Genomic DNA, 27394 nt, shown 5'->3' with positions numbered 1-27394 from the left:
CTGAAGTCTTATGAAAATTTACGGAAAACCCCAGCAGTCGGCCCCGCCCACTCACTGCATCAGCCAGTCAAGACCTTTCTAAGCGCAGCGACGGGATCGTCCCCCTCAGTCTTCAGCATCCATGGTACAGTCGGTAAAACTGAACAGGGAAGTATTTTACAACACTTTATACATTCCATAAGTTTTAGGTAATAGATGGAATGTGGTGCTGCGTAATAGAGTGGGCAAATGGATGGATCAAATTTGAAATGCATTCAACACAACAAGTCAATTGCACGGTAATTGCATCAGTTTCTGATGTCTTCGAATTCTTCCATGTCCAGGTTTGGATACATTATTACCGGGATACCTGCAGTTTGTTGATCAGCCTTTAGAGGCATCACATTTCTGTAGCTGGGAATGAGACTTTTGCAGGTAGTTTTGTCCACTCTTTCTGAGCAAACTGCTCCAGCTGTCACAGGTTTGAAGGGTATCTCTCGTAGACTACTATTACAGGTCTTTCCCAGGATGGTCAGGTTCAGGTTGGAAGCCACAGAAGGAATAGTAAGCTATTTTTTCTTTGGTGCTTTTAGCTGTTTGTTGAATCATTATCCTGTTGGAGAACCCCTGACCTGCGACTCAGTCTGAGCTTTCTGATACTTGGCTTTATGTTTCGCTCCACAATGCTTTCTTGTCATACATTTTTATTGTGCCATGCACAAATTCAAGGCACCCTGAGCTAGACTAGGCAAAGCAGCACAAAAGCATAACTGAGCCTCCTCAAATGTTCATATGGACACGTTAATTTTTCCTGTCTATAAACAAAGAGCTGATCTTTTGTCTAATTCGTCCAAATGACATTTTCCCCAGAAGGATTGTGACTTGACAATGTGCATTTAAGCCAATTCCAGGCATTATGCTCTTCTTTCAACAGTGGAGTTCTTCAAGAAGTCCACTGTTGTCCAAAAAGTGACCGATAGCATGTTCAGATGGTATACCTTGACCTTGACCTCGGAGTTCACGATGGAAGTTTTCTTTGGCTCTTTGTCTTCCAATTGGCACAATCCTTTTCTTCAGTCTGGGTCAATTTTCCTCTTGCACCCACATCCAGCAAAATTGGCTACAGTCCCATGCACCTTAAACTTGTTAATAATATGTGCAACTGTGGTCACCAGAATATCAAGTTGCTTTACCTTTAAGTATATAAGTATAAGTAGGCCCTATATATACTTTTTTGATCCCGTGAGGGAAATTTAGTCTCTGCATTTAACCCAATCGGTGAATTAGTGAAACACAAACAGCACACAGTGAGGTGAAGCACACACTAATCCCAGCGCAGTGAGCTGCCTGCTACAACGGCGGCGCTCGGGGAGCAGTGAGGGGTTAGGTGCCTTGCTCAAGGGCACTTCAGCCGCGGCCCACTGGTCAGGGCTCGAACCGGCAACCCTAGAGTGCTAACCAGTGGGCCACGGCTGCCCCATAATTTTATCCATAATTTTCTTTTTGATCTCCTCAGGGAAATCTGGACTTCACCAAACTGCAGAGTCCAGTTAAATTGGCTGAATGACTGAGTACATGTTAAAATGCATCTGTAATACTAATTAGAGTAAAACAGTTAGTTTGAAACTAATGCCAAAGATGCCTCTATATGATTCAATAATTTATCGTCTTTTTAAGGAGTACTAACAAATCTGTCTGGGCCATTTTATAATATATTTGTAAAATAAACAACAAATGATCTCTTTTATAACTCTCTTAGGCAAAGACATGCAGTGATACATGAGAACATGAGTGTGCATTTCTTCACTTTTATGGAAGAAATGAAGCATTCTTTCAATGATCTAAAAGGGAACCAACACATTTGGCAAGACTGTAGCCTATAGGTGCATTCGGCCACAACAGTTCTACTGTAGGAACTCAGTTATACTAACTACTAACTGGAGGTTACCCATAGAACTACAGTTCCTAGGGCTTTTTTCTGTTTGCATTTGCACACGGTAGGAACTCTGAGATGACTTAATACACATTAGTAGCCCAACTATTACATGAACATAAAGTACTTAAATGGACAGTATTGCATCTAGTTTCTAGCTACAGATGTTATCGACAAACTAAAAGCTCAGAAAGCATTAAAAAAAGAAAGCTGAATTATTTTTTACAAAGATTTTTAAAAATGGTGCTTCTGCTGCCTTGGCATGCACATCAGTCATGGTTCCTATAATCAGAGAAAAGACCCAACCCCAAAGCAGGAGCTTAAATAGTTATAGGAACTGCGGTCAGAGGAACTATTTAATTCCCATGTCCATGCAGTCCGAAAAAAGGGGGTAGGAACTGCAAAAGGTTCCTACAGTGCTACAGGGCCTTATGTCAACAGTCATCAATACTCTCTATCACCTGGCGACCTCTACTGGTTTCATAGGAAGCCATACCACTAACACACACACCTTTGCAGAATGACAGTTATTTGGAAAATAAGATTACTCTATATGTTGACAATGACTACATTATTATTTGTGATAGAGTTGCAAGACAATTCTTGCTAAATAAGGAGAATACCTATCTATGAGTGCTACATAATTTTATTTGAACATCATTAGTTTGATCTTCACATGGGACACAGAAACAGTAGACACCTCACTATCCTAAATATGCTGACACTTGGGTAGTAGGCCTAGCTGCATGAAACTTGCAATCAGGTTGTTTGTGTCCTGCTAATGAAGTGATCTTTACACCCCGAGCTCTACAACTTGTTGTTAAGAACCTCACCTTAGCTCAAGACCTACTACTATGCACCTCACCATCTCAATTATATTTGAGGATTTGTTCCCTTCTCATGCGAAGCGCGCTCCCGTGTACACGTTCACGATTGGCAGCTCCACGTCGACATTCTTCCAGCTGCAGACTGCTCTATACAGGGTAGAGAGAAACGAGAGTAGAGCGGCGTGAAAGCAGACCATCAGCAGTTTGTGGAGGTTTATAGAGGGACGTCAACTGCAAAATGTAATTGTTACACAGCGAAGAGGCTTAGATAATGACTACAGCCTCGTTTTCAAACGTTGCTTTTGCTTTTTAAGGTTGTCGCCTCGTGCTGTAGTGCTGAATAGCTTCTCTCAGATCAACCAGGTATGTAGTCTACTGTAACATTCTTTCGGTACTTCTGAAAAGTAGCTCTAGAATTGGTCGTCAAACCTGACATTTATGCACATTTAATGTTGGGGTTTGTTGGCATATAGCCTAAAGCTACTGCGACCTTAAACTTACGCAAAAATCAAAGTTTAAATCTTTTGAGCTGAACAGTGTTCAATATGCCGAATATGTGCTGTATGCAAAAAAGTAAGATGCCTTTTACCTGCACCGATTAAGTCATCTTCAAACATATGCATGATGTTTTTCATATTCATCCTTTTACAATTCTGTCTCAAATTCAACAGGTTAAATGAAGTTCGTTAAAAATGAAAAGTACATTTTCTTTAATTTTGTGTCACTTTCCACTATTAAGCTATATAGGTTATTTAACGGCATAGGCTTCATTTGGAAAATTTAGACACGTCAGCTGTTCCACCTATCAAATGCCCTAATTGTTAACTTAACAACCCTGAAGAGAGACAAGGTTGAACTGAAAAGTAAACATAAAATGTCTCACAGATATCTGCTTCTCTGTTTAAATTCATTACTGTGTGACTGCTTATGAGCTGGTATGAATATGCCTACATGTTGTCCACATTTAAAAACGTGTTTGTGTTTGCATGCATACATCTCTGTGTCTAGGCATATGTTAGGGATGGGGTGGGGGTGGGGGTAGAATGGGCAAACAACTGAAGTTTCCAACTGTGTAGGCATCTTTTCCATTTTTTAAGATTCTTTTAACAGCCCAGGCTTAGTGTGGTCATGGCCTCCTTTGCCAATCTGAATCTGAATTTGTAATTGAGATCTTATGTCAGAACCTCTTTATTCATGTCAGAATGTGCAATAATTACACATAATTGTGGCTATGTATAAGAGCATTCCTTTTGAATCCTATGTTTAGTCAGAGGAAAACTTTTCAAGATGATGGGCTAAATGTGCTTCAGAGTTGTACTCACATTTACAACAGCATCCAGATATGCAAACTGACTTTTTCTCTCCCCTCTTTCATGCTTAAGCCAGTTATAGGCTATTCGATGAAAAGTCCATTGAGGAAGATTACCAGGCTACTGTGGCTTTCCAAGTAGAGTTCTGTGATACACTTAGACTCTAATCACTTGCAGTCAGTGCATTACAGAACTTTGTTTTGAGAGTTGATGTTCTGGCCTGAAGGAAACAAACATTACATCTGGAGGGAGGGGGTAATGATGCCAAACAAGCCACCAAGGGCTCTCAGACTTCACTGTTGTTCCCCCCCGGTCTCACAAAAATAAAGCTGTTGCTGGCAATGCTTGCTCTTCAGTGTCTCCATATTGTCACTATATAATTTTTCTGACAATACAGTCAGGATCATGAAATAAAGTCTCAGAGAGACACATAGGCTAAAATGTAATGGATCTGGTTCGTTACAAAATATGAACATGTCAAAGAATGCCTCTATATGTCTCTGAGGGCTATGTCATTACCTTTCCTCTGGCCTAATTGTGTGATAATTGTGGCAGAGGTGTGCTCCCTTCACATGACTTGAGGCCTACACTGCAGGGCTCCTGTCAAAGCATTACTCTGCCTTTTAAAGATATCGTCCACGATATTGGAGAATGGATGGGTTCTGTAGAGAGTTTCAGGTCAAGTGTTAATTTCAAAAGACGTTTATGATTCATTATGTTCTTGCATTTGATTGCAAAGCATGCAAATTAGAAATGTGTTAAACGTCTACCTTTAGATAATTCCTTGCCTGATTAATTTGTATTGTAGCCTATGACACGTTTTTCTGTGCAACATTTGGTGTTCACCCAAGTGGTAGTTCACTGACAACAACTAGGGCATTTAACTTGTTTTTTTTTTTATTATTACATCAGTAAAAAGCATGTTTACAATATCCATTGCACAACTCAAATGGGGCAGTTATACTACTCTACAGCCTGTTTAGTGTGGTTGATTCATTCTTTGGAACGCTCAGAGTATTACTGTAAGTATGACAAGGTTGTTACAACATCCATATCGCAATCATAAGAAACATTGTAATATTTTATAAGAGCCTTCGGGGCGGGGAAATAGATCGAATGCAGTGCATGACGGGACTCGGGATATAACTACCTCATATCCTACTATCACTGCGCTGACCTCTGACAGCTCAGCCTTTCCCTGCACAAACACGGAAGCAGCATGGCGTCAAACGGCAAGAGCTCTGAGCGGCAAAGAATTGCACAGCAAAGATTGAGAATCATCGCCGGTCATTTAAGAAAACAAGAAGAATTAGATCACAGAGACATCGCGGCTCAAGAATGCAAAGCTGAGTCGAATAGTAATGCCGCAACGCCAAACTCGATGCCTAGAAAGAGGTAAAGATATGGCTATGATTGTTATACTCAAATGAAATGAGCTCTGCACTAAAGCTACTGTAGTTAGCCGCCTTCCACTTGGCTATCTAAAGGCATTGTTGTTTCAAACAGCTGTTCTGTAGCCTACTTGCAGGCATAAGAATATTGACAATTGCTATACAAACTGATCGTTCATACTGGTATAAAAAGGTATGATCTGCCAAACTAACGTTAGCTAGACCGAAGCGTCATTCCGTAGTCCACTAACAAAGTGTTTAGTCCAAGAAGTGGGTGCGGTAGTTCGTGCAAGATTTCAAGATGATCGGAGACTGTAGAAGTCGGGCATTGTGTACGCTATTGTCCACCTGTTCGTGCGGGAAAGTTATCTGACCAATCAATGTAACCAGTATGTCATCAATCTAGGCTACAGTGTTCACAGTCAGGGGTGTTCTGTTGTCGTTCCCCATTCCTGAAATTGTCATGAATAAAAGCAGATTTCCTCTGTGAGTCGCTGTCTATAATATTCAAAAATAGCTGTAGCCTATTATAAGTGTTTCGCCACGGGGCTGGAGAGGTTACGCACCTGCCATTTCTCGGTTGACTAGTTGAATTCTTATAACGCTGATACAACTATAGATTTCATTCAGGATGTTAAACTTTTGGCCATTGTAGCCCAGAAGTTGGTGTAAACTTTGATCATTCATCTGAGTATAGTGCGCGGTTCTTTTGTTTTTTATACCTTCTGGATTAGAAAAAATAGCCTAGTTGTTTGTTGTATGAGATTATGAACGAGAAATCACACTAGATAACTTGAGTTTCTCAGGTAAAACTTCGGACGTAAAGGCGTCCTCTGATTGGCCAAAACCAACGGTGGCCTGACTGTGGACTCCTTATGAGGCAAGGCCAGCTTCCTGCCCTTCTTATCAAGCAGTAGTGACATCTAGTGTTAGACATATTTCATTCAAAGCATTGCAATTAAAAACCAGGATCTGCCATATTATTCACCCTGTTATTCTGGCCACTTTAAGCATCACATTTTTCTGGAAATATAAGGTATCTTTCATAGGCTATATCCACCACAGACTCTAGAGCACTCCGCTGTAGCCTTGGTAATGTAAGCCAACAGTGAAAACCTGTCACCAACCACTGATAAGTTCTCTATCCTGCTCATACAGTAGGCTATATGAGTTTTGGGTGGTGCTGTGGTTGAGTTTGTGTAAGCTATTGAAAGCATGTGTACTGAATATCTCCTTTATCTTAGTATGGTCATAGAGACCTAGATAAAGCATTCTGTTAACTCTCCTCTCACCTTCAGGAAATGTGGTTTCCTTCATCGGGAGCTTGCCTTTATAACTTAAAATGAGCATATGGGGTGAGAGTGAGGCCTTCGCATAGATTTGCAGATTTGTTGAAGGGACAAAGAAACCAGAAATGGAGCCCAGATGTCCAGGTATGTGGCCTGTCCAGTATGGTGAAGGAGCAGGATGATGAGGGATCCTGGTCTTGAGAGACCGGTTTGAAGTTTGACGGATGCCTTCCTTTCTCCTTTTTTTGACAGCAGCCATGATATGAACCACCGTGTTCTCAAACAGTTCAAGTTAAAGTCCTCTCTTTTCTATTTTCCATTGAAATGTCCCATGGAAATTAAAAAGTCACTTAGTTGATGAAGTTCTTTGTATTTGGTATTATTGTTATTGGTATTACTGCTTTGACCATTTTTTTACAGAGTGATTCATTATTTAGGAATATTACCGCTGATAAAGTGGTCAATATTACTTATGTCTTGATGTCTGGGCCTACGGGGACGCTGTGCGAGTACGCCGCTCCATCTGGCATCTTGGCTATTTTGTGTTTGTAAATCTTTTGTGAAGCAACCTTGGATGTCTTGAAAGACTAAATAAAATGTATTATTATTATTATTATTATTATTATTATTATTGTTATTATACCAGTCACAAGTGTCGTTATTGTTACATTTTTTTCTTTTGAAAGATCGCCCAGGCGGTGGCCTTCCCATTCTGTACTTGATGATTTGGTTAGCTTAATTATATTACTTTTGGTCTGGGGTCTTCAAATTGTTTCCCCGTTATCTCTTCTATTAAAGCTGGAATTGACCCATTTACTCTTTAGCAATTGAGATGGAGGAGGATGTTTGTTGAGGCTAATCCACAAGGAACAAACATGGTGTTGAATTGAAGAACTGTGTTGATCTTATTTCAGTTGGTAGGTTACTTCCATTTCCACTTGCAAGATGTTTTTGTAGTGTAATCATGCTTTTAGAAGTGTTGTTTTCATAACTGTGTGGAAAGCTAGTCTATATTTATGTTGTTCTGTAAACCCAGGAAATGAGCAACCTGTTCTAGAATGTGGGAGACTACGGGGTTTTGGAGTCCTTCCTGCTCTGTGTTGTACATGACATTTTTGAACGACTGATGCACAGACTCGTTGATTACCAGAATGATGAGTGTTTTCTCTCCTGTAATGCACTGGCATGTCTCATTGACTGATCTATACTGTGACTGATCTATACTTATATAGGATCTTGTACTATTTGCCCTATCCAACAGTAGCCTCTCAAAGCAGATGCTGTGTATCAGTTGAGACATTTTGTAATAGGGCCTAATGGTTGCAGTCTTCTAATGTGATGTAACTAAGCACTGCGTTTCCATGCTTGTTCCAGCAGATCCATTGAGACAAATGCACTCTTGGAAACTACGCCATGTTCTCCCCATGAATCTATAAAGACATGATTCATTCAGCTGTGGCCATGTAACGGCGAAGGGAATAACATACACAAGCCCACAGTATTCTTCTCAATGTGATCTAAAAAGCATCTCTGCCACTTTGATCGTTGCCCTTTCCGGTCGCTGCTCCTGTGGCAGACCACGCTACCCCCATCTTTATATGCTTGAGATAAAGATAAGCTTTTGTTGAACATTGCGTCACTCATTTCCTAGAACTCATTAATAAAACTAAAGAATTAGTAATTGATTACAGGAGAAATAAGAGGGCAACTGAGGCAGTGGAAATCAAAGGTTCAGTAGTAGAAAAGGTGAACGCATACAAGTATTTGGGTATTGTTTTTAATGACAGGCTAACATGGTCTGATCATGTTAACTTAAGTCCACGTTTATATTGTTATATAAAATTGTATTGTAAAATTATATAGGAAGTTGCTGTCTTTTATGTTTGGAGTTACTGTGTGGTGGGTTGGGGTGGAAATGCTGGGGCAACTGAGAAAGCCAGGATTAACAGAGTGACTAGAAGGACTAAAAAGGGCTGAAAAATGGTGGGAGAGTTAAATGCAGTGGAGAAAGTATATGATGACCACCTGGCAAAAATGGCACAGAAAATAACAAAGGACCCTGGACCCATGGTAATTTGACTGGTAGGGTTATGGAACGTAGTGGTAGGCTAAAGCCTCCTGTGACACAAACTAAGCGGTATGCTCTCTCTTTTATACCTCAGGCTATCAGACAACACAACAAGCTCTTTAAACCTACATTTTTATCATTTTTGTACTGTATTTATGCTCTTTTTTTGTACTGTATTTATTATGATAATTTATTTGTACCCTCTTATAAAGGCTATATGTATATTTACGCTAAACTGTTTTTATGGGCATTAAGGCGGGTATGTGCACTGCAATTTCCATCTCTATGGATGAAATAAACTTGACTTGACCAAGGCTGGCATACAATGTGAAAGACCGGTGATGCTTATTGGTTTGCTAGTGAATGCAAGAAATGCACACTAATTACGATGTTGCCTAATTTTGTTAAGATGCTATTCTAAAGGAGAAAGACTCTCCTCAATACCACTTTTAAAGGTAACATCCCAAGCTGACCCCCCTCTACCCAAAATCCCCATCCTTTTCTATTCACCTGTGCCTAGTTGTGCCCGGCAGTGTAGTTTGCATGCCCCTCCTAGAAGTGAGTTTGTGGTTTAGTGCTTGTGCTGTATTACTCCCCAGTGAGGAGGTGTTGGCCCTCCCTCTCACCAGAGTAGATGCTTTTGGAGACAGAACTCTGGAGCTGGCGGTATAATTTACACAAGAACCTCATTACCGGCCCGACAGACGTGCTCCACCCACATGGTGGCGTATGTGCTGTGCAGTCGGGGTGTGTCACTGGATGCTAGGTGGAGAGTGTGTCTGACGGAGGATTAGAGAGGATAATACAGGGAATGTGTGGAGAGCTTTTCCTCTGCTTCCTCCGTCTGGCTTCTGGCTGGATATGGTGGCTCTGCAGCAGTGCCCATAAGATGCTATATAGTGTAATCATAATGGCCCTGGAAGTGAAACGTGTTTTGTGATTTATGAGCTTTGTAGGGATTGTTTGTCAGCTACTGTCTGTGGGTGGAATTCATAATTACTCATGTGAAGTGCATGTGTTAAACTCACCTTACATTTCCTGTTGCATTCACTATACACAAGCCTCTGTCAAATACACATACCATAGGCACAATGCCATTCTTTATCTCACTTTTTCAGAAACATGCGGATATCCTCTGTTCTCTCTCTCTATCTCTCACTCACACTCCTCATGCATTCTCCCTCTCTTGCTCTATGATTTAACATGGGGGCTTGTCATTCAGTGCTTGATTCATAAAATGTAATGGCAGGCTGCATTAGCACTTCCCAACGATCTTAAGCTGTCTTCTGAATTTAGTGGTCCAATCAATTTCCCTCTTCTGATGCCAACCCCCTGGTCCCGTCCTGGGGAGGTCACTGAGCGGCGGGAGGCCTGGCCTGTAGACCACATGATTCCTTGTGAACTCCCTTGTGACTAGCCTGATTGCAGCGAAACAGCAGTGTGCACATGACGAACTGCCAGTTTGCTTGTTTTAATTGAAGTTGTTTGGCAAGGAGAATGGGTTTGTTGTGTCCATGTTGCCCTGACAACGTGGCGGGGTGGTTGTATGTGGAAACTACACCTGGGGAATACCCCCCCCCCCCCCCCTCTCTCTCTCGCTGCAAACACCACTTCCCTCTTTGACAATATCTACAGACCTCTAGACCAAGAGGAACCTAACCTAACTGATTACTGACCAGCACAGTTCTAACACACTCACTCACTGAATACCTCTGACATAAGACAAGAAAACATGAGCGGTCATCTGCTGATACTCATGCCCTCTCAGAGTTTCGTATCAGGGATCCTTATGCATACTATAGCATAAATAGGCCTAGTGCTCTATAAATGATGGGTTTGGGGTGTTTAGAGTTATGTTTAATAATGTAATACTCTTCATTTGTTCTATCCCATGCACAGGCAGGAGATCATGAAATGGAATGGTTGGGGCTACAGCGACTCCAGATTCCTCTTTAACAAAAAAGGACAAGCAGAATTCACAGGCAAGAGGTAAGCATCCATCACCCACCCATCGTCACCATCCAGATAGCTCCCATATGCATTGAGATGATCTCCAAACATCTGCATTTCAGTTTCTCTAGTCAGTGCAGCTTTAATATCTGTGCCACCATATGAAGATCTTCTAAAGTAACCCTAAATCCCACATTACTCAACCATACCTCTCACTTTATTACTAAACTGTCATAGTCCAGATTTAACCCCTTGACCTCCCATTTAGATTAAGCAGAGAAGCCAAGCATCTGTGACACAAATGGTGATTGCGGTGTTGCAGACCGCGATGCCTTTGGACTCTTCTCAGCATCTCATCGAGATGGTTTATGAGGGAAATCCTTCAAGCTCCCGTCCACCCTCGGCAACCTCGAGTCTCCAGCACACGCAGGCCTGCTGCTCACTGCTGCTGCATGGGGCGCTACTGCCATCTAGTGGTTGGCATTTGTAGTTGGTCTGGCAAGGAGAGGAGTGGGAGAAGCGAACTTAGTAGGTGGAGACGTGTATTGCTGATATGAAAGGATGTGAGAAGCTAGCAATTCATTTAGCTCGTTTTTGTTAAGCATCAATGCCATAGGTATTTGTCCACTCATACAAAACAAGTAGATGTTTTTTTTTTTATTGTTTTATTCAATATAAAATCCTTTTGCCTCCACACTAAAATATGTGTTACAGGCTGTGTAATTAAACTTTTTCTTTTAAAAAAGAAAGAAGGAAAGAAAGAAAGCAATGGATAAGTCCAAAGGAGAAGAGAGCCACCCATTGTCTTAAATCTTCCTCTGAGTAAGATGGGTGCCCAGTGTTTGTGGCTCAGTGGTGACAAAGCGCTGGCTGAATGTGCGCTGGCACCATAATTGATGGCTCTTTTTTTTGGCACCCCTCCACTTCCACTCGCGCACCTTTATCTCTGTCGCGCACGGTGAAGGTGCCGCGAGACAGAGATGGGCCTTGTTGTGCGCATAATGGTGATGTATGGCCCAAACTGCGCCAGGCTAAAGCCGGCGGACCTCTCCTGTGTCGGCGGGCACCGCATCCATGTAACAGGCAGAGCGCCTCCAGACCCTTCAGTACACACACACACACACACATACACAAGCATAAGTGTTGTTATGGACCACATGCGTGAAATACCATCTGCTGTCATGCCCAGTGACTCATTGTTAGTGGTTCAACTGCACACACACACACACACTCACACACAGCGCAAGCAGGAGAGGGAGCTGAATAAATGAGAGTGTAGCGATCTCTCCTCCTCTTCCCTCCTCTCGGCGGGCCGGGACAGAGGCCGCATTATGGAGGAGCGTGTGCTTCATGCTCAGCTGGACAAAGGCATTCTGCAGCCCCTCTCCCCTGCCCACTCCTTCCCCTCCTCCGTGCCCTCTGTCCCTGAAGCAGAGGGATCCAGAGGCTGAGGGCGACAGCACAGCCGTCTCAGCCACTACAGGCCCCCGGTGAACTCCACACACCGCAGGCCATACGGAGGTCATGGGCGTTTGCCACTGCCAGCTCTTTTTCAAGTGTTGTAGCACATATTGTCCCTATTACTGCAAGAACTTTTATCAAAGCCTTGTTCATTAATAGCTGCTTTCAGACACGTCCTCTGCAGTATATGCGGTTCTTTGTCAAACGGATGTCTGACCCTTCGGGTGATTCAGATATGATGCTTACATGCGGACATTATGTGTGAACGACACCGACGCACATGAACAGAATCTCTGTGTGGTTGAACAGGTTGAACACGCACATGAAGAGAATCTCCGCATGTTCTTCGTTTCATTCAGACACAAGCTCATTTACATGATGTCTGTCAGAAATACTAGGAGGGGAGTAGTGTAAGAGCCGGCTAAGTTCGGAGTTCCAAATGTCCGCTAATGATGTTCAGATATACGGCCCAACTGCTTGACATCCGCAGAACATACGGACTTACACCTAGGTCTAAAAGCAGCTAATGTCAACAAGTTTCGCATCATTCTTACCAGATAGAGAGGTACTGATATGTCATTTCATCTGTGTCCAGGTATCGGTTAAGTGGCTTGATCCTGCCTAGCCTGAAGGACTGGTTTGAGGGCACCTTCGGAGCCAACCTGCAGCATAAAAGCCCTGCCACGGTAGGTCTCTCCCTCAGCGTCTCCCTCGGTCAGTGTCCAAACAGCCGTGTCCGTGCGGCCCCCCCGACTCACTGTGTTTCTGTGGTTCTCCACAGCCCGCCATCAACGCCAGCGCTGTCCATCCCCCCAACCTGAGCGAGAGCTTTGTGGAGGAGCTGAAGGCCACGGGCATCCCCTTCTCTCACGACACGGAGGACCGGGTGTTCCGCGCCCATGGTGAGGCCCAGTCCCAACGCACACATGCTCCACTGTCTCCTCTATGCTTTAACACGGTTTATTGTTTACACGGTCAGACATGAGCATTGCAGTTTTGATTTCTTTTAAATATAATGAGCTCAAGTTTGGTTCAGGTCTGTGTGATGGCCGTATAGCACATCATTGAAGACTCTCTGTTTTCCTCTGTGCAGGTCATTGCTTACATGAAATCTTCGCTCTCCGTGAGGGGCGCTTCGGACGATGCCCTGACATGGTGGTATGGCCAAGTAAGTGTGTGTGTGTGTGTGTGTGTGTGTGTGTGGCTGGGTTGGTGCCGCTTCAACGGAAAGTGGAGATTTCATCCATTAGCCGGTTCACTCAACACTTCTGCATAGACCCTCTGTGAGCGATGCTTATCCACCATGCAGTGGTGTGGAATTGACATTTATGTAATGCCATGCACTGTGAGGAAACCAGGCTTAATCTCTGCAGAGTAGCATCTGTGTGTGTGTGTGTGTGTGTGTGTGTGTGTGTGTGCGCGTGTCTGTGTGTGTGTGTCTGTCTCTCTAAATAGGTTGGATAGCTGTGAGTTGAGGAGGTATTAATATGTATGAGTAGTGGCTTAATAATAAGCATCAGAGAGAGCGAGGCCTGCCATCCAGTCGCGCGCAGTGTGGCCCTGCGTAGCCGCAGTGGTGGTGCAGAGGTGGAGGATGCCTGCTTGTGTGAATTACGGCGCAGGAGATTGGTTTGCTGTGCATTACGGCCGGCACTATTTTATCATGCAAATGAGTGTTGACTGATGGCTCAGAGTTGATTAGCAGGCTCCCAAATGGGCAGCAAATCACTGCGCTTCCATTATAGAGCACCAAATTGGAAAAACTCCTCTCCTTTAACCTTCTCCAGTGCCTTGGTCTCATGCAAAATGTAAAATATCACCTGCTCTCTCTCTGCCTGGCCATGTCCCAAATACATTAGATGGGCTGTCATATGTTGGTGACATTCGCTTTCTAGCCTTTTTTGTTAATAAATGGGTTGCATACTATTAATATGAATATACAAATGGCTTTACGTAACTTGCTGCATGGTCAGATAGAGAAGCTCCATTGGAAGATGTATATGTCTGATCTTACATCTCATTTGCACCTCCCACCCCCCTCATTTCCACCTATGCAGTGTTAGGATGGAGAGGGTGGAGTCCTCTCCCATTGGTGCATTCTCTCGGGGTGGGTGGTGTTTCCTCCTCCTCCTGATCGGGGAGGGGGCAGTGGCAGGGCTTTGTGTTTGTGTGTAAACTGGCGGGTCGGTGAGTCCTGGAGTCTCTGTAGCGCCCACTGCCCTCTCCCTGTCCTCTAGTGGCTGCTTGGCTGCCGGCCGGCACCCTCCTCAGACCCCTCCGACAGAACTTCACTTTTTGCCACTCAAATGCCCAAATTATTGTGATTGGACTAATTTATGATAATTTACTCATAAATTATGAGAGAAACTCTAAATGCATCTGTCATCATTTTCATAATACGTGCTATTTGAGAAAAAAAAAAATGTTTGATTCATTGCCATTTGCTCTCACAGATTGCCACAACGATGTAGTGAAAATTGTGGAGTTGGCATGCAAGCACAATGTTTGTTTGATGCCATATGGGGGTAAGTATTTAGCTTAACAGATGTACTTTTTCCACTATGAGACTAAAATGATCTTCTGACATTGCCGATTTGTTAAGCTTGTTATAAAATCCACCCACATACTGGTGCTTATTTTTATGCAGAGAGTGCTCTGTAGTCAAAGTGAAGCTGGAAGTAATGGAGTATGGAAAATCAGCATACACATTTTTTTGTTGTTAGTTTTGCAAGTTACAGTTTAGTTTTAATGAGATTATTAATTGTACTACTGTTGTGATCCCAGTACAGAAAAGACCAATTAAAGTTTAATTTGAATACCTTATGTCATAATGTTTAGAGCTATGCACACTAAAAGATATAAATAATATTAGTAATATTGAAACTAAGCAGGAGCATGTGGTCTGGGTCTGGGTCTGCTTTAGGGGGATGAAAATGCCTACTGTATGGTGGAGTTTATTAGAAAGATGCAAATGTAGTGGCAGAAAGAGAGGCTCATTACATTTGACTTGAGACTGTGTAGAGTGTGTGTGTGTGTCAGTGGCTGGTGTGCAGGTTGGGTGTTTCCGTGCTCAGGTCAGTGATGTGTCTCTGCTCCCCACAGGCGGGACCAGCGTCTCCAGCGCTCTGGAGTGCCCTCCGGAGGAGAAACGCTCCATCGTCTCCCTGGACACCTCGCAGATGGTGGGTATCCAGTTAGACTGGTAGATGGTGGGTACCCAGTTAGACGTGGCCATGGCCTCCGCTCCCACACATACCCACCCCCACCCCCTCTCTTTCTCCCCCTCCCTCTACCTCTCCCTCTTTCTCTCACACATACATACACACACACACACACACACACACACACACACACACACACACACACACACACACACACAAACCCCCAGAGCTGTGTTTTTCACCGCCGCTGTCTGCGCTCCCTCTCTCCCTCCTGAAGCCCAGAGGCTGCCAGCCTCCCCTCTGCCTCAGCCCTGCCTCCGGCTGCGCTAAATCACCCGCCACGCTCGCCTCCATGCTCGCCTCCCAAGAATGTTCTGGAAATGTGGAGAGCCAGAGCGAGACTACACTCCTCACACAACTTCTCGTCTGTTACCTGTGTCCAACATCAGCTCCTTGTCAAAAACCCTTGACTGTCTCACATGCTACTGTCCTTGGTTGATCCCACTCAAGGTCACCCCACCCCAAATGCACAAAGCAGACCAATGCGCTCTCACGTCTTCTCGTTTGTTTTTGTGCTTGGCTCTGCCTTTCCTCGCGTGCGCAGAGCTCACGGGGGCGTTGGTGCAGCGTCTCACCTCCGCTCAGCCCTCCTCAGCTTGGCCTCAGCGCAGATGAAGACATGTTCTCCTCCGGATGCAGAGGGACGTCTCCACCGCGCGGCCCCTGTACAGTGCGCAGTTTGGTGATATATTAAAGGAGCCGCAAGTCACCGCTCACACCAACCCCCACCACCGCCACCCTCACCTCCGAGCCTGACCCCCATCCCCCCTCCAGTGCCGGTTGGGGGTATATAAATACCAGTGGCCGGCGCGCTGTGTCGAGGGGTCACGGGCCATGTGTCTGAGCGGCCCTCACATGAAAGGCAGTACCATGACAGCGGCGGACGCTTTATTGCAGCCGGCCCGGTGATTGATGGCCGGGTCTGGGGGAGCTCAAGCTGTGCTCTTCCATGCCTTGAGGAGCGCTTAAACGAGGAGGGGACGTGTGGGCTCAGGGATGGAGGGGGTGGGGTGGGGGGGCGATGGGATTTGTGGGATTGAATGTTAAAAGGAGGTTTAACCTTTTGGAATCTGTCTAATGGAGTTAGAATCTTTCGTTCTCTTTCCTCTCGCTCTTTTTTTCTTTCTCTCTCTCTGTTTCTCTCTCTCTCTCTCTCTCTTTCTGTCACGCTGAACGCTCAGTGGCTCCTGCGTAACCAGCGTGTGCGCTCATGGAAAAAGCCGGCACCGTGAGCTGAATGTTTTCATAGAGTGTGCCATTAAACTGTTTGCCCGCTCTGTGCTTCCCGTTGCGTGTGCTTGTGTGTGTGTGTGTGTGTGTGTGTGTGTGTGTCTGTGTGCATTACACATACTGCAGTGACTCCGTGTTGTTAAAATACAGCTCCCTGACCTTTCCCTGGCTTCGCCAGTTAAGCCATGGCGACTGGAGTGAATTTTGGAGGCCGTCATGGAGAGCCGCCCACGTCCATGTAACCCACGTCAGATGCATTGCAGCCAGGCCTGCTTCTCATTTCAGCCCAAATCTAGAGCAGTGGAGGGGCTGGTGCAAGTCGTCCTCCTGGCAAAGGTGATGAAATACTGTTTCACCCAAAAAAAGTTTTGTTTACACATTTTTTTTGCCTTTTTTTCCCCATTCAGAACCGAATATTGTGGATTGATGAGAAGAATCTAACTGCCCACGTAGAAGCTGGCATCATTGGGCAGGATTTGGAGAGACTGGTAAGTGCATGTTCTTGGCGGTTCCAAGCACACCCTCTGTCAACAACATACATTCTCGTTTTCCAACCTCGCGCCAAAGATCCTGGCTCCTTGACATGGCAGTCAGAACACACGCTCACCCATCGTCAGTGTGTCCCGTTAGCGTCCGCTTGAGCCCTGCCGCTGGAGAGCGGCTCATTAGCATCCACTGGTGAGGCTACTGTGGGCCTGTGGTGGCGCCCGTGTGGACTTGCCCTTATGCAGCGGGTGCCATGACTTAGCCACGGCATGGAGCCCAATACGGAACAGTGAGGCAGGGTAGGGGGTGGGTGGAGGTGTGTGTGTGTGTGTGTGTGTGGGAGTTGGGGTGGAGGAGTATGTCTGGCAGCGCCGTGCTGCAAGGTAGAGATTGAGGCACACTGACAGGCTCGGAGCAGATGGCACCATCAAACTAATGCAGAAAAATGGCGAAGGAGCTGCTGTTTGATGTGGAGGAATGCGTGCAGTGCATCTCAAGCAGACTGCGCTCCTGCATATAGAAAAGGGCCAATTTGATGGAGCAGATGGTTCGGCATTAAAGCAGCCCCCGTTCCGAAAGAGGGGAGGGGTGTTTAATTAAAAAATAAAAAAAATAGCAGGCCCTGCTTTTTTTTTTTTCTTTATAAAAAGTAAAATTATTCCTGTATCACCTGGAACAGTTCCTTGAGAAAAACTGCACATCAATATTTTCCTCACACCTGCAAGTCCAGGAGCAGTCTTCCTCTGAGGGCGAGACTTACAATATTATGGCCTTTCCTTCACGTCCAACACGAAAGCAAAGGGAGATGGTGGGCTAACAATGCCTTATCAGTACAGGTCTTATCTCGTGTGTTAGGGGAAAAACTACATGTGTATTAACATATGTCCACTCTCCCTCTCCGCAGCTCAATGAGAGTGGCTACTGCACAGGCCACGAGCCCGACTCCATGGAGTTCAGTTCTCTGGGGGGCTGGGTGGCCACCCGCGCGTCCGGCATGAAGAAGAACATCTATGGCAACATCGAGGACCTGGTGGGTTACTGTGGCCCTGTACACTAGGGGCATGACACTGCGATGTGGAGGGCTTACACCACTGTAGACCAAGGGCATGGCACTGTGATGTGGAGGGCTTACACCACTGTAGACCAGTGGCATGGCACTGTGATGTGGAGGGCTTACACCACTGTAGACCAGTGGCATGGCACTGTGATGTGGAGGGCTTACAACACTAGACCAGTGGCATGGCACTGTGATGTGGGGGGCTTACAACACTCACTTTTATGAGTCAATAGAAGTGCACTGATCTTTGACTCTGAAAGCTCTGAAGCTCATGTCTACACAGTGACATTTTGCATTTCATGTGGACATGTTGTTTCTAAATAAAATTCAACTTAGATTTTATAGTCACAGATTAATTCTCCGCAAACATAACCAACCAATCAGTGCCTTTGTTGCAGTGCGTTTGCCATGCCTCTGGTAGGGTCAGATTTCTCCCTGTTGTCCCGTCTTGCTCCTGTGCGTTCCTCAGTGCTCAGTGGATGTCCTGTCCTGTCCTCCCCCCTCAGGTGGTGCACATAAAGATGGTGACCCCCAGGGGAGTGATTGAGAAGAGCTGCCAGGGCCCGCGCATGTCCACCGGACCCGACGTCCACCACTTCATACTGGGCTCCGAAGGTGAGTGCGCTGTTGGCCAGGGAGCATGCTTGCAGTGGATAGTGTCTTGTGGAACACGCACGTGTGGGTGCTTGAGTGTGTCCCGTGTCATTTCTCTGTGTTTGCTGCTGTTTGCCCATGAGCATGTGGCGGGGGGGTGGGTGGCTGTGTGGGTGCTGAGCCCGGGGTTTGTTTGCCACAGGGTTAGGTGAACAGTAACTAGGATGCCAGCTGTAGAATAAAAAAAAAAAACAAACAAGGCAGAAAAGCCACCTCTGGTAGGTCAAAGACAGGGGCGTGCTGGCACACCATCCCCCCCAGCCCCCCTCCTCTCCCATGTTCAGAGCTCCATGTCCTTGTGCGGAGGCCCGGGGAGAGTTCTGCCTGCCATATGCCAGGGCCCTACCCGCTACAGCGAGGGTGCAGGGACCGCTGGCACCGCTCCCCCCAAACATCTGTGGGAGCGCCCCGCACAACAAAGCGCCGCAATCTGCTCTGCAACGCCGCATGCTACACAAGCAGAACTCTTCATTTGTACTCATTACTGAACACCCCCCACCCCCCTCATTTCTCTTTTCTTTAAACAAAATACATCTGTGAACAGGACTACGTGAATGTTTCATTAACTATAATCATCTCATTTGAATGTCCTTCGTTTTAGGGGGGAGTGAAACCTTTTTAAAGGAGAAGTTAATGTAGCCTCATTCCAGGTCCCGTTAGCGGTGTCCTTTTTTTAGTGCTTTATCAGGCTGGATTGGGTGGCTGCTTCATATAAAAGCAGGCTGTAACTGATCCTGGCTGACTTCCTGGTGATGTAATGGAAGGCAGTGGGCACAATAGCTTTGTTTGAGCCCCACGCCACCTGGGCCCTCTCAGTTCCTTCCTCATCTCTCTACTGGTGTTTTTGGCACAGCTTAAACATCAGCGAGTGGAAGTCAAATGAATACATCTCATCACTCAGTGTTTTTGGCAGCATTTTCTACTAAGAATGTTAAATCATAGTTTGAACCATTATGTAATATTATACTCAATGTTCAAACAAAATGTTTAATCGGAACATTTAGCTCTGATTGTGTAGCAATCAGACAATACTCTTCTTGGCTAGCGGTGTGTATTTAATAATCTGAAAGTGTACAGTGAAAGTGTAACATTTAAAAGAAAGATTACAGAAATGACTCTACACGGTCTGTACTTTTAAGTTAAACCAGAGAGGGAGTAATCATGGCTCTAAAGCTAAACTCTGCAAAAGTGATCTACAAGTTACCAATATGAGCAGTAGTGAGACACTTAAGCACCCACTTCCTCAGTTTTTGGTAGATGGCACCATCTCTGGTAGATGGTGCTGGTAGATGGCACCATCTCTCACAGGAAGAGCAATGCATTCTGGGAGGCCTGTGGCGCAGATCCGTGTCTCATCTAGACACCTCCTGCTTCTCCATGGGATGCCATTCAGAACTCCCGCTGAAAAAAAGAGAACTTGACATCGCATGCTCGGCAACGTGCTCTGCATGCTAAGTGGACGGCCTTTTGTGTGTGCTCAAGAATTACTGCAACCTTTTCCGCTCCTCATTGACTGGGGAATAGGTTTGTTTTAGCCCCTCTTAATCTCCCCTGACCTTGGACAAGAATGGCCTGAAATGCTAAAGGACAGCAGCTCGATCCTTGGGCAGAGCGCTCTCTCAGAATGATCGGAATAATCAATGATAATCAGTTTGGTCTTTCTACCGCTTCCCCTCAACCACCACACTGCCACCACCACTCTCACTCTTCTTACCTTTAATGCAGATGTCTGTGTCTGGCTGGGACTAAACGTATCTAAGGCTGCAGAGTTAATGCAGTGTGAAACGGCCGCCGGGGCTGCTAAAAAAGTCTGCTTTACAGAACTGCCTACGGAATGGTGGCATCTCATGCCAGGCTGTTAACCTTTTTTCTTCCCAGCAGACAGAAAGTGTGTCTGCCACACACCTCTTAAGTCCTCCCAGGGAGCAAGACAAAGAGCCGAGCTGCTGGACTGATTTAACTCTATGTTTGGCCACTCGCTAGCACTGGTCACCGGTGTACATGTAGGTGTTGGGCGGTAGACGTTTACGTCTGGGAGGACAGAGTTATTGTTTTTTGTTTTGTTTTGTCTGTTTGTTTGTGTTTCGGTGTGAACATTGACCTTCCAGAGAGCAGACGGGGGGCCAAGGGGTCTTTTTAGGCCTCCCTGGGCCTGCATGCGGTGGAACAGAGGGCGCTTGGAGTGTACTGGTGGTCAGGGCGAGGTGAGGGCGCCGTGTGTGTGTGTCCGCCAGAGCGTGCTGGACTCCCATGTTCTGGGCTGTGCCGCTGGAGAGAAGCATGCTAAGCCACATTAAGGGCCTCATTAACAGGCATGTCAGGCACAGGAGGGGCGCCTAATGGAATTGGCTGTGTTGGGTTCCTCCGCAACCACTAAGTGGCGAATACCTTAATTAACAGACAAACGCATATGGCTCTGTGTGTTGGATATTCGCGTTTAAAATGTCACGCGCTTCTCTGCGCCGAGTTGATGAGCCTCCGTGAGAATTTATCCTTTGAGCTTGTCACTTTAATTTCTTCAACATATTGACAAATGCGTTGTACGCTTCTCCCCTCAATGCTTTTGCTGTTGCTGCAGACCGTAGTTGTGTTGCTCGCAGGATTAACCTGTGCATCTTTGATGAAGATCGATATTTTGTCTAATTAATCATCAATCATAAAACATTCAGATGCTCATTAGCCTCACATCTGGATTTCTTTCTTTCTTTAATGGACTCCGTAATTGCTGAAGCATAGGACGCAGAGGGAGAGCCACCGTTTAGACTCCTTCGGACCAGAATTATGAACCAGTGGCAGAGTTATGAAGGGGCTTTTACAGCGGAGGTTATCACTATTTACAGTGATCTCGTTAAGATGAAAGCGCCATTAGGGCCGCACGCTGTGACTCGGAGCTTTTCTTTATTGAGCCAGTTTGTCTGTGTGCAGGGGGAGCTGTAAACAGGACTCATTGGCATGTTTATTACATGGCCAGGGCCATTTGCCGTCCATATTTCACATGTTGTCTTGATGCCACGCCAGCCTCAGCTGTGGCGTGTGGCTTGTCATCTTTCATCGCCACATCCTGTCCTGGGTTTGGAGACAGACGCTGGGTTTTGTCATGGGCCAGACAGTGTTTTATTTTAGTTTATTTTTTCTTTTCTTTTTTGCGTGATGTCTGCTTAGAAACTGTTTCTGGGAACACTGAACTGAGTCTTTCATAAGTGGAAAAAAGCTTTGCTGTTTGCTGTGGAAAGTCCTGGTGTTGATGTAGGCGTGGGCCTATAGCCATGCTTCTTGAGAGATAACCCTTGTGTGAGTGACCACAGAACGTGACCCTCAGATGCAGATGCAGACGATAGTCGCTGGGGTCGGACCTCCCGCTGACAGGACGTGTATAAGTTTTAACGGTGGCTGTGGTCTCGCCCAGGACTGGCCTTTGATATGCCTCACGGTTGTCCCCTCCCCCTTGTCACGGCGATAAATCTAGACTGCAGCCTAATAAATTACTGCATGGCAGACGAAACCAGATCACCTGTGTGAGATGTAGCCTAAGCGCCTCCAGGTCTCCAGCCACGTGCCGAGGGCAGAGATATACATAAATTACAGATTACATAAATACGCTTTCCAGTAGTCCAATACGCGTCTCAGTCATGTCACCAAGAACATGTTCCTTTCATTTCCTCTGAGCCACCAGTCGCTGTGAGGCCCTCATAATCCTTTGTGAGGCCTCTAAAGCTATGAGATAGTATTCTTTTGTTATTTTATGACATGCTTGACCTGTACTCTGTTTCACGCCAACTCAGGAACCCTTGGAGTTGTGACCGAGGTCACCATGAAGATCCGGCCAGTCCCCGAGTACCAGAAGTACGGCTCTGTGGTCTTCCCAAACTTCCAGGCGGGCGTAGCCTGCCTGAGAGAGGTGGCCAAACAGGTGAGGTGTCCTGATGAACGTTGCACTTTTTGCGTTCGGGTCAGTCTAACAAGATTTCTTATGCACTCTTATGCACTCTCCTGAGGAGTGGACATGGGGATCATTTATTGGGACTCAAACCACACACAGCAGATCCAATCCTTTTTTATGTCACTGAACTGCAGAGTGATTTGAGTTGTTCCCAATAAGACATTTACTACCACTGATCTTGTGGTTCTTGCCATGTCCCACGGTAACATTGCTCCCATTACTCTGGTAAAGAGAAGTGCCTTTTGAATGAGCGAATGGTCTGTGATGACTGTTTGTCTCGGCTGTGTAAATCTAACCTTGTTATTGCGCTGCTGCCTGAGCTGCTGATTCAACACCTTTATTAATGAGTGCATGTTTGCCACCCTCATTACGACTGCATAAAATGAGAACATTTCCAAAGCACACAATTAGGGTATTGATTGCTTCTCTTGCATTCAGAGGTGATATGTAATCCTCCCCCTAAATTTACCTCATTGACTCCTCAGGATTACATTTGATCCCACATCCCTTCATGATAATGTCTCTCATGCAGTCTCATGATATACCTACCTGAAGTGATTTCTTCCCAGTAGTTTTTTGTTTTACTTACATAGATACCAGTTTAGATACAAATTATTTCCACATTTGTGAAGAACTAAACTTTTTGTGTGCATAGAAGAACTAAAAGGGAGTAAAAGCTAACTCGTTGCCTTTATATCTTTGTTCAGTATAGTCTTTTGTGGATTCCCCTTTTCCCCCCTGCAAGACTGAATGTAGATAGACAATATACATATCTAATATATCAGTATGAGTCGGTAGATCCTGCATGTATTGATCTTTCCTATTTCTCTTTCTTTTCTCTTGCCTTTCTTCATCAGAGGTGTGCACCTGCATCCATTAGGCTAATGGACAACGAACAGTTTCAGTTTGGTAAGTCACCTTGCTCTACCTGGCATCACTTTGCTCCTTCTGAAAGGCCATATATTTCAGTCTCGGCCATTTCCACTGGCCTTTGACAATTATTTAAACAGCTTTCAAAGAGTCTTCCTTGCCTCTGTAAAGCTCCTGTACAAGCGGTCCTCAAATAATGTCTGAAGGGGAGAAATGGAACAGGGCCAGACATGCTGAGCCGCAGTATATTATTTTCATGAAATCTGTCTGAGAAAGAGGGAACATGGAAGAAGGGGGGGGAGTGCATGAGCAAGGGAACACGTCGAAAGACAATGGGAGGCAGGGGGGGTTGGTAGTACTGCTGTTGCCATAGGAACGCATGCCTGGCTGATGTGGCACGGTGGTTGGCCGTGAGTGACAGAGGCTCGGCGGCATGGGCAAACCCCTGGAGCGGAGCGGCCGATGGCAGCGCAGCAGTACTTGGCAGACACGTCCATTAGCACGGCAGTGAGATGGAGAAGAGCATCCTGACGCCATGCTCTCCAAGATACGTGCGTGTGTACGTGCGCGCGTGTGTGTGTACGCGTATGTGACTCTGTGTGTGCATATCTCAACGCAGTTGTTTGTTGCCTGACGTGCCTGGTTAACCAGCTAGGGCCAGGGTGTATGTTTTTTTCAACAGTTACTGTTTGCCAAAATACCTATTAATTAACCTTAAATTAATATGTTACCACATGGTACCACATGAGCATATAGTTACGTTAGTGCACGTAATATGTGCATTTAACTTAAATATATTTATTTTATTTTGAGCCCCTCCACATCCTTGTGTCTAATTGGCACATGACTGTTAAAAGCGTATGTATTTTTTATGATGCGGAGCGGTTTAATTTTGCATGACATCATTTATCTACGGAGTCCATCACCCTCTGCTGTCTAGTATAAAGTTAAATTGATCATTATTTTACCGGCTGAGGAGTCGAACACACAAGGAAGAAGAGGGGGGGGGGCATCTATAGACAATGAAAAATGGCCTTGGCAACAATTAAAGCTCTCCTTTTATATAGGAGTTTTTACAGCGTTATTTTGTGCAGAAATCTGGCGGGGTGCGTCAGGCGTTTGCCAGACATCTCTGGAAAGTTCCACCGTCTCCAGGGAGCTCATTATCTCGCCTGCATTTCCACGTTTTTCACAGACTATGCACTTCTTAGCATTAAGCAGGCGAGCCGAGGAGAGGCGAGCGCTGCGCTAATAACCGAGACGCCCGAGCCGGGCCGCGACTCCTCCGCTTTATTAATGGCCATCCTCCCTTCTTAATCACCCTGAGCGCCCGACAGGAAGAGGGGCCTGATTAATCCTCCGTCCACTGAAGGGGGGAACCACTGCTATGGACTTCACTCTGTATGATCACACAGACAAGGAGTGGCTGTTGAATTTAAAAACGTCCCCCCCCGCCATCATGGCTTAATCACGAAAACGCTGTGACGTGAAGGTGTCTGCATGGAGCTGATTTTAGAGGACATATGTGGTCCGAGATGGACGTGTGTTTGAGGGATTTGATTTGGATGGCGGCTGACGTTGCATGAGGGAAAGCTGTGGGGTTCAGATCTTCACTTCCCATGAAATGGCGCCAGAGAATGTAGTGGTACAGTTGTGAGTGTTCCCCAGGGTGAACTGGCGTTTTAAACATCAATCATGAAAACATTATAACGGTTTTGAGGCTTTAAGAATGTATAACAGTTAAGTGGAGTTGAGTAACAATTCTTTTAACTTTGATCCACCACCTCACTTACTGAGGTTAGCAGTGATGCCTGTGGGAACCTGCCCATTCAGTCTCAAGTGGAAGTAATTAAGCTACTGAGCAATGGAAAAACATGAGGAGGCCAGCAAAACAAACGCTGGGTTAACAGTGCGCAAGAGTCTCTCTCTCTCTTTGTGTCTCTTTCTCTCTCTGTCTTTTTCTCTCTCTCTCTCTCTCTCTCTCTCTCTCTCTCTCTCTCTCTCTCTGTCTCTCTCTGTCTCTCCCTGCATAGTTGTGAATACATGTTTGTGTGATTGATAGCCATCCCGGCCCCGTTGGACCCAAGTTTTTTGGTTGTCCACAAGCCTTGTTCTCCCCCCGCGTGTTCAATAGTGAATAAATCAGAATGCGTGGTTGAGGAAGACGGATATCGTGGTGTCACCCTCACTTCCCCCTTCAGGGCCCCTGGTGATTTATGAGGCTTGTCCCCCGACTACTCACCCTCTCCTCGTCAAAGTTGCTAAGTTATTCGAATGTTGCCATTTATTTTCCTCCCCATTGTTTTAGCAGCCAGATCCATCTGACGTGTTAGTCCTGGATATCCGCAGGAAGTGAGTGGAAGATGGGGTGTCAAGTGTGTTGGACGCGCGCGCGCGAGAGAGAATGATATTAGTGTTGTTGTATATTTGCGCTGAAGTGTAAGGGTCCTGTTGCTAGTGTTAAGGCTCGTAACTCGTAAGTAAGTACGTTTGTCATCCCCCGCAGGTCACGCGCTGAAACCCCAGGAGTCCTCCATCTTCACCTCTTTCGTCGAAGGCCTCAAGAAGTTCTACATCACCAAGGTAACGCAAACACGCCGGTAAACTCTGTGTGAGGTGTTGGCATTTTGATTGCGCCTCAGATCATCACTAAAAGGCCGTCTCCTCTCTGTGTCTGTGTCTCACCCCAAGTTTAAAGGCTTCGACCCGCACCAGTTGTGTGTGGCCACGCTGCTGTTCGAGGGCGACCGCGAGAAGGTCCTGCAGCACGAGAAGCAGGTGTACGACATCGCAGCCAAGTTCGGGTGAGCGGCATCACTCTTAAAGTCTTTAAGCCACCACTGCCTTAAGTGTTTAAGTCGATCTTTAAGCCACCACTGACCTCCTGCAACTTTCCCCACTAGAAAGTCGTTGTGAAGACACAAAAAAATGTTTGAGGGGGGTGGGGGGGGGGGGGGCTCCTAGTGAAGGCAGGAGGAATTGGTTTGGATCTGCCATCCTTAGCCCCTGCTCTGCCCGCCTACCTGTCCCAGGGGCTGCTGGGAAGGTGTGTTTGGGGAAGTGGGCTGAGTCTAAATGGCGTTGTGATGGATCGTTTGTGACCGTCTTCTTGTCAGGCCCGCTTTAGTCTGTGTGTGTGTGTCTGTGTGTGTGTGTGGGAGTGGTGGGATGGAGGACATCTCACTCTGGGAGGAGACCTGAGTAATGGGGGGGTCCGCTGGAGTCCAGGCCCACCTCCCTCCCACACCAGCCCCCCTGCCTGATTGATTGATGGCCCGACCAATCGATTGCGGCCCCCTGCTGGAAATAAGTTATCTATCAGCCAGTGGAGGATCACCACTCAGTCACTGCTCGCTATCAGAAGGCTGCCCTCTCGTGGTGTCCTCTGAGTATCTGTGTGTGTGTGTCTGTGTGTGTGTCTGTGTGTGTGCCTGTGTGTGTGTGTCTGTGTATCAGTTAGAGTCCATGTGTGTGTGTTTAACCCTTGACTGGGGCATTAACCTTGAACGATAAAGTGATATCTCCCAGACACTTGTGTGGCTTTTGCTTCTCTGTGGATGCATTGAACTCGTTAGGTTTGCTTTGAAGTTTGCTTTGAAAGTTCTGGGTAGTGTGACAGTGGAGATAGCGTGTGCGTGTGCGCATGTGCATTTACACACATCTTCTAGCACTGCACGCACTGCAGATAGGTAAGTTCAGTGAGAGTGTGCACGTCACGTATACATGTG

General features: G+C 45.9%; 1 protein-coding gene across 1 annotated transcript in view; it reads left to right on the top strand.

The window, feature by feature from the left end:
* The first annotated feature begins 5205 nt into the window (after positions 1-5205).
* Positions 5206-27394, top strand: part of agps (alkylglycerone phosphate synthase) — a 34767-nt gene continuing 12578 nt past the window's right edge. The window contains exons 1-14 of the mRNA XM_042068975.1: positions 5206-5444; positions 10697-10786; positions 12804-12894; positions 12990-13110; positions 13302-13376; positions 14662-14733; positions 15311-15390; positions 17067-17147; positions 18050-18175; positions 18709-18817; positions 22639-22766; positions 23654-23705; positions 26173-26249; positions 26358-26470. Of these exons, the coding sequence (XP_041924909.1) occupies positions 5269-5444; positions 10697-10786; positions 12804-12894; positions 12990-13110; positions 13302-13376; positions 14662-14733; positions 15311-15390; positions 17067-17147; positions 18050-18175; positions 18709-18817; positions 22639-22766; positions 23654-23705; positions 26173-26249; positions 26358-26470 (1391 nt within the window). The 5' untranslated portion in view covers positions 5206-5268. The remainder of the gene's footprint in view (positions 5445-10696; positions 10787-12803; positions 12895-12989; positions 13111-13301; positions 13377-14661; positions 14734-15310; positions 15391-17066; positions 17148-18049; positions 18176-18708; positions 18818-22638; positions 22767-23653; positions 23706-26172; positions 26250-26357; positions 26471-27394) is intronic.

This window comes from Alosa sapidissima, chromosome 2 (genome assembly GCF_018492685.1).
Source record: "Alosa sapidissima isolate fAloSap1 chromosome 2, fAloSap1.pri, whole genome shotgun sequence".
Classification (NCBI taxonomy): Eukaryota; Metazoa; Chordata; class Actinopteri; order Clupeiformes; family Clupeidae; genus Alosa; species Alosa sapidissima.
The sequence above is the reverse complement of the archived record's forward strand: the minus strand, read 5'-3'. Positions and strand labels throughout refer to the sequence as shown.